Here is a 6,828-nt window from a genome sequence, read left to right as displayed (position 1 = left end):
GCTTCATTGGTTTATCTATAGATTGTAAATGGCTTTCAGGCGCATGACACCATAGACTGGTGCCAATAAATGACACATCCACTCAAATCACAGAAGATGAAGAAAGTTACCTACATGGCGCTCTCCATATAATCACAGTTAATTTAGGGGAGTGTGTCCTGTGTGTCCTATATATTCAATCAGCCATCTTTAATCAACTGGAGTCTCCCTTTTCCGCCAGGTGGCAGCATCGCCACATATATAACAATCACTAAGGTGTATCGGAAACTGACCAAATGTGACTAATGAATTTGTAAGTGGGCGTGGCGTCATATAAATGCTGACGAATCATTAATGATAAAGACTATTGTTACTTCAATCATGCTACATGCACTTCTAATGTGATAAGCACGTTTAAAATGAAATATGAAATTAACTGTCTCTAACATCCTATAGGCTTCCAGCAAGCCCATTATGTTTGTTCGGAAACTTACATTGTAGTTATCACTGACTAATTTTATGTTCAAACGTTATGAAGAAAGCCTAATTGTTTTATTTCCTTATTACATCTTTGTCGTATATTTTATAGCCTATTCTTTCGCTTCTTAGTTTTGCGTAAAACGAATTATCCATATTTTTTTACAACCAATATGTGTGTCAAAGCGCGGCTGTGCGCCATGAGTAATCGTCCTATGATTTACAGGATGCAAATACTGTACAGGCCAGTCTGCGGGGCTGGCTGTGTAGTGCTGCAGCTGTAGGGCATTCTCTCCTTTGTCCAGTGTGCTGAAGTGGATTCTCATCCCCACCCCTTTTAAATGACACATCCCTTCAGGGACCACCGCTACAGCTACAGTCACCACCGCCACCGGAGCGCTTCATAACACCCTCTCTCTCGGCTTACAGGACGGATTTAAAAAAGAAAACAGCTTTCAGCCATTTTTATTGCCGGTAAACTTTCAATCTATGTATTGCCTGTCATTGTGAACAATGGTTTTATGTGGTAGCCTACTGTACATTTGCTACATACACGAGGTGTAGATAAGAGAACAGTGCCTTTATTGACGCGAGTTTCCTGTTTTCGCACTCAATTCAATTCTAGCATGTGCCACATGCGACGACGGGGATGCGGGGCATGGGACAAGCTGTAGCCCCGGGAGAATAAACTGGTAAGCATTTTCAGTGATTGTCATGATTGATTATTAGGGCTTCTTTAAGCCACGGAAATTGAATAGGGTGTTTCTACAATGATGACCTGCCAGTACCAACAAGGTTTTTTCAGCCTCTATTTAAATGAGTCTCATTATACCCCTTTACCGTGTGTGAAGTCTAATGTATTGTGAATTGATGAGATTGGTTTTAAGTCGCAGTGTTTTCCATGAGGTCGAGTGGAAGGTCCCAGTGAGAGCTCGCTGGAATGTGGAATTACGACATTGAGTGCATAATGATGATTGTCATTGTAGAGATACACTGATGGTGATGAGACGCGTTGGTATGATGCGTCATTGTGATTTTTCTCTCTCACTAATATCAATATATACCAGCTGTAGTGTCAGGTGCACAGGAAACTAAACAGGGAAGTTGTAGGCCTAGGCTACATTCAAATGTTTCATTTTCTTTCATTACCTAAAGGTCCGCCTACTTATATTTTCCAGTGCTACAGTCAATGTAGTCAAATTAGTGTCAACCCACTCCTATAATCTTTTAAAAATAATATTATAATAATACTAATTAAGCTACTATGATCCAGTTTAAATGGACTAAAGACAACTACAGTAGGTTCCTATTTATGCCTGTACGCATTGAATCTGTGTCTAAAATCAGTACTTAAAGTGAAAGCCATATCTGTAGTCATCATAACCATATTATTGAACACCGGGGAGGCTGGTGGACATAGAAATCGGAGGACAGGCTCATTGTAATGCATGGAATGGAATAAGGAATGGTTTTCCATGCATTACAATGTCTACCTCCACCAGCATCCCCTGGTTGAACATGGCATTTATTGTTATTCATTGTAATCCTTCTTAGTCATATAGCACATGGGTTTCCATGGCAGCATCATGGCAGAATATGGCTGACCTAACCACAAGGAAGAAAAAGAAAAAAAGACTGTTTTGTTTCGATTCAGCACGGCCCCACAGTGTAGCCGTACTAAGGAGTTTGTCCAGGATTCCTCAGGGAAAGATGGATGGTCAACAGAAAACAGTTGTTGAAATCTGGTCAGTTGTCAAGCGTCAGCCACAAAGCCCACCAAGGATCTCTTCTCAGCAGAAGAACTCCATGAGTCACCCTATTTTGCTGCTTGGTTACAAGCTGTCATAGCAACTGCAGAACATTGTTTTGGAGGCCATTACGGCATGTATTACTATTTTACACCAAAATCTGTGAGAATGTAATGGAGGGTGCTTTTGGAGACTCATGCTCTGGAATAACACAAAAGTACTCTTCTTATTTATAACTAATAAACAAATTAACTAATGGAAAAGAACAGATGAACTACTCAAGGGTAGGTAGATGTGTATATCGATATTGTAACTCAAGTTCAAAGGTTTTTTCCCCAATTGATCTTTGCTTACTACAGAACGTAAACTGTCTGTCTGGACAACACTAATGTGTCTGTCCTTCATGGTGAGAGCCAGGAGACAGTATCGACCCAGTGGTCATCATTGTACAGCAGAGCGATCCCATTAGCTGAGCTCTAAGATTTCTCTTCTCCTCCTCCTCCTCCTCCTCCTCCTCCTCCCCTGCAGGGTCCGAGCGTCGTGGGAGATGACTGATGGACACACTGGGAAGACTGGAGCCGTATAACGACACCATGGAGCAAGGCTTCAGCTTCAACACACTGGTGAGTGTGTGTGTGTCTGTGTGTGTGGGGGGGGGGGAGGGGGGAGAGTGCTCAGGGCTACTAGGGTGGGGGGGCTTGGGTGTGGATGTGTGTGTGCAGGGGGGGGGCAGGGCGGGGTTGCTCAGGGCTACTGGGGTGGGGGGCTTGGGGATGCGTGTGTGTGGGGGAGGAGGTGGGGGGAGGGGGGGGTAATAGGGGTGGGTGGTATGTGGGGGGTTGAGGGTGTGTGGAGGTGGAGGTGGCCTTCATGGTGTGCCTGTTTACTGTGTGGAGTGGGATGGGTGGTGACGGAGCTGAGGAGGTGTGAGGGGTTGGGTATAGTCATCATCTGTGGGATGAGAGATGGTGGGGGGTGTTTCTACAGCACAGAGAAGAGTAAGGGCATGAGAAGGGGTGGGGTGGCTTCCTCTGTAGAGTGTGTGTGGGGGGGAGGGGGGAGGGGGGCCGGGTGACTGCACTGTCTGCAGAGGGGGTGGTGTGGGAGTGGGGGTGTGAGGAGGAGTGTGTTAGGGGGCCGAAGACTGGGGGCTTCCTCTGACTCACTCCAATTAGTATTCCCACAGCAGCTGCTCTGTCATTCACTCCCATCCATCCCTCCATTCAGCTCCCTCCCTCCATCCTGGAGGAGGAGGGAGTGAGAGAGAGAGAGAGAGAGAGAGGGAAGGACAGAGCGGATGTACCCCCTTCACACTTCTCTTCCTCTCTTCGTGAAAAGATTAACAGAGACAAAGGAGATGCTATCTAGAGCTCACGACTCATAGAGAGTTCCTTCTCAGCCAGAGAGAGCGAGAGAGAGAGAGAGACTGTCACTGCCAAAGGAATCAATCAATCCTAATCTGATTCTTCATCCACAGTTCCATTATTTATGTCCCCTATTATGTCCATCCCTGAAGACTTCTTTTCTGTCCCCCCCCCCGTTCAATTCAGTATATCTTAATAAGACGCCCATGTTCTATAGTTATCCCACTGGAGGTAGTGTGTGTGCATGTGTGCGTGTGTGGGCGTGTGTGGGCGTGCGTGTGTGTGAGTGCATGCATGTGTGTGTTTGTTTGCGTGCTTGCCTAGTCATTAGTATTGGGCTGGCAGGGCCTTGCAGGCTGGCAGGCGGGCTCGGAGCAGGCTTCCGATGAGCTCGTCCCCTCCTCGCCCTCCTCGCCCTGCTAACCAGCAAACCATGAACAGTGGTGATGTTGTGTTGTTGCTCACATGGCGGCCCGGGGAGGCTGGGAGGCTGGGAGGCTGGGAGGCTGGGAGGCGGGGAGGCTGGGAGGCTGGGAGGCTGGGAGGCTGGGAGGCTACTTGCTGGTTCCCATGCAGCAAACGACTGCTCAAAGATGAGATGGGCGCACATCAGGGGAGGCTGGTAGAGGTAGAAATCGGAGGACGGGCTCATGGTAATGCGTGGAACGGAATGAGGGACGGTACGGTATCAAACACGCGTTTGATACTCGTCCTCATACTCGTCCTCCGATTTCTACCTCCACCAGCCTCTCCTGTGGCGGAGGTCGTACCGATGAGTATGGAAGGGCATCGTCGATCTAGAGACAATGAGGCCATGCTCTGTTCCTCCACGCAGAAGAAGATGGCGGCCGAACCAGACCACACGGACGTGAGCCTGTCTGCGGTGGAGCGCGTCCGGGCCCTCAACAAAATGGGCTGCAGCATCGACATCAACGAGGACATCACGCCGCGCCGCTACTTCCGCTCCGGCGTGGAGATGGAGCGCATGGCGGCCGTGTACCTGGAGGAGGGCAGTCTGGAGAACGCCTTTGTCCTCTACAACAAGTTCATCACGTAAGACATGTTCTCCACAGTATATGTGTACAGCAAGGGAGGCTGGCAGAGGTAGAAATCGGAGGGACATTTCTCATTTTATTGCGTGCATTCTACCTCTGCCAGCCTCCCTTGCTGTCACAAGACTGGGTGTTGTCGTTGATTTTAATGGCATGAATAGACTCTCAACGCACACACGATGCAACATTTATGAATTATTTTCGTAAAATTTCACAAATACTTAACAAATAAACTTAAGATTAGACAGATAAAGTAATTGTCTTGTTTTAATGTTTAATGTTTTGGGGATGTTTTAAACTGTGTTCAGAATGTTGGATGTGTGTCCTGTTAAATAGTTGTTTACTGGTAAACAGGGTCGGTAGTAAGCACATGTCTGGTACTGGTGCATGTCCAGTACTGGCCCATAGTTAAAGTCCCTGTGTCCCTGTGCCCAGTCTGTTTGTAGAGAAGCTGCCCAGCCACAGGGACTACCAGCAGTGCAGTGTTCCAGAGAAGCAGGTGATTATGAAGGTAAGCCCCCTGTTCCCCCATTCCCCCTGGCCCCCCTCCCTCTCCCCTTTCAATTTTCCTGGGATGGGGAAACCCCCTGTAGCGCCCATCCTGCAGGAAAGCTCTTTAACATCAGGTCTGATTACCCTTAATGGAGGGAGGTAGGGAGGGAGGGAGGAAAGAGTGGCGTGATGGAGGGATAGAGGGAGGGAGGGAGGGAGCGGTGGAGAGAGAGAGAGGGATCGAAGGCACCGCTGCCTCTACGTGGATGCAGCAGTCGCGCTATTCGGTCACGGCTTTTCACTGTCCTGGTGCCCCGCTGGTGGAACGAGCTTCCCACTGCTGTCAGGACTGCAGAGTCAGTACCTATCTTCCGCCGTAGATTGAAGATCCATCTCTTCAGGCCACACCTTGACTGTCCCTCCAGAAGACCTCTTCATCCCCACCACCCCCTGTACAGTTTCTCTACTGTAAATAAAAAAAATAGCTTCTAGCATTGTGACTGCCAATGGCCCCTGGTCCTGGCATAGATTTGTTTTTCTTATGATGACTGATGTATAGATGATTCACTTACTGAGACAAATGTACTTGTTGTAAGTTCCTTTGGATAAAGGCGTCTGCTAAATGTCTCAAATGTAAATGTGAATGAAGGCTGGCAGGGCGGATGGATAGAGGGAGGGAGAAAAAGGTGCATGGTAGGGGGAGGGTGCATGGTAGGGGGAGGGTGCATGGTAGGGGGAGAGAGAGTTGGAAGGAGGGGTGGGATGGCAGGGGGAGGAGGGGTGCAGGATGGAGGTGTGTGTGGCAGGGTGAGGAGGAGTGTAGGGATGGAGGGGTGGAAGGAGGGGTGGATGGAGGGAGGGTTTGTGTCTGCCAGAGTGGCACTTAGTGGGTACCTCATGGGGAGTCAGCCTGTAGTCTACATCTATTTGACTGATGTCTAAACTACAGGGGCAGGTGAGGGACAGCACGGTACATGTGACAAAAGATGTCCTCCACTGTTTTACATTAGAGCTTTTGAAATGATAGAGACATGGGTTGTTGTGTTTTTTTCTCCCTATTTTTCAAAGGATGATTCAGCCCAGTGTTATTGAAATGTCTGAGCTGTACGAAAGCACTGCTGCAAATGGATGAAAAGTGTGTGTGTGGGGGGGGGGGGGGGGGGGTTCTCGCAATCATTGGTCTCTCTGTCAGACAGTTTACTGTACCTGTTCAAATCTCTCCTCAGAAACTGCAGGATGTGGCTTTCCCACGGAAAGATCAATTGAAGAAGCTCCTCCATGAGAAATACAACAAAGAACACACAGAGTATCTCAAGAGTCAGGTGTGTGGCTTGCATTACTCTCAATCAGATGAGCTAGCTTGGCTGGCAGGCTCGAAGTGTGGCTCTGAGCCCAGCAGAAAGGTTCATTTCTGCTTTGACGATCGCTGAGTGTGCTAAGTAAGGGAAGCGTATATTTGATCTGGTACGTTTTCGATTTGGAAAATCACATCCACACTCTCACACACACACACACACACACACACACACACACTACGGACTGGCTCTGGACACACTGGACGCACACACACACACACACACACACACACACACAAAACGCTGCTGATATTGAAAAAAGGTCTTAAACCCAGTTAAAGCAATGTATGTGTATTTATCTTTGTTTGTGTGTGTGTGTGTGTGTGTGCGTGCGCATGTGTGCATGTGTGTGCATCCAGTG

The 6,828-nt window shown here is 48.2% G+C and overlaps 1 protein-coding gene across 1 annotated transcript in view; it reads left to right on the top strand.

Annotated features, from left to right (window-relative positions):
- The first annotated feature begins 747 nt into the window (after window positions 1-747).
- Window positions 748-6,828, top strand: part of stambpl1 (STAM binding protein-like 1) — a 9,778-nt gene continuing 3,697 nt past the window's right edge. Inside the window, exons 1-7 of the mRNA XM_083687905.1 lie at window positions 748-930; window positions 1,082-1,148; window positions 2,733-2,827; window positions 4,404-4,621; window positions 5,056-5,131; window positions 6,339-6,434; window positions 6,827-6,828. The exon at window positions 6,827-6,828 is cut by the window's right edge and continues 320 nt beyond it. Of these exons, the coding sequence (XP_083544031.1) occupies window positions 2,759-2,827; window positions 4,404-4,621; window positions 5,056-5,131; window positions 6,339-6,434; window positions 6,827-6,828 (461 nt within the window). The 5' untranslated portion in view covers window positions 748-930; window positions 1,082-1,148; window positions 2,733-2,758. The remainder of the gene's footprint in view (window positions 931-1,081; window positions 1,149-2,732; window positions 2,828-4,403; window positions 4,622-5,055; window positions 5,132-6,338; window positions 6,435-6,826) is intronic.

Source organism: Argentina silus (genome assembly GCF_951799395.1).
Source record: "Argentina silus genome assembly, chromosome: 16".
NCBI classification, from domain to species: Eukaryota; Metazoa; Chordata; class Actinopteri; order Argentiniformes; family Argentinidae; genus Argentina; species Argentina silus.
The sequence above is the reverse complement of the archived record's forward strand: the minus strand, read 5'-3'. Positions and strand labels throughout refer to the sequence as shown.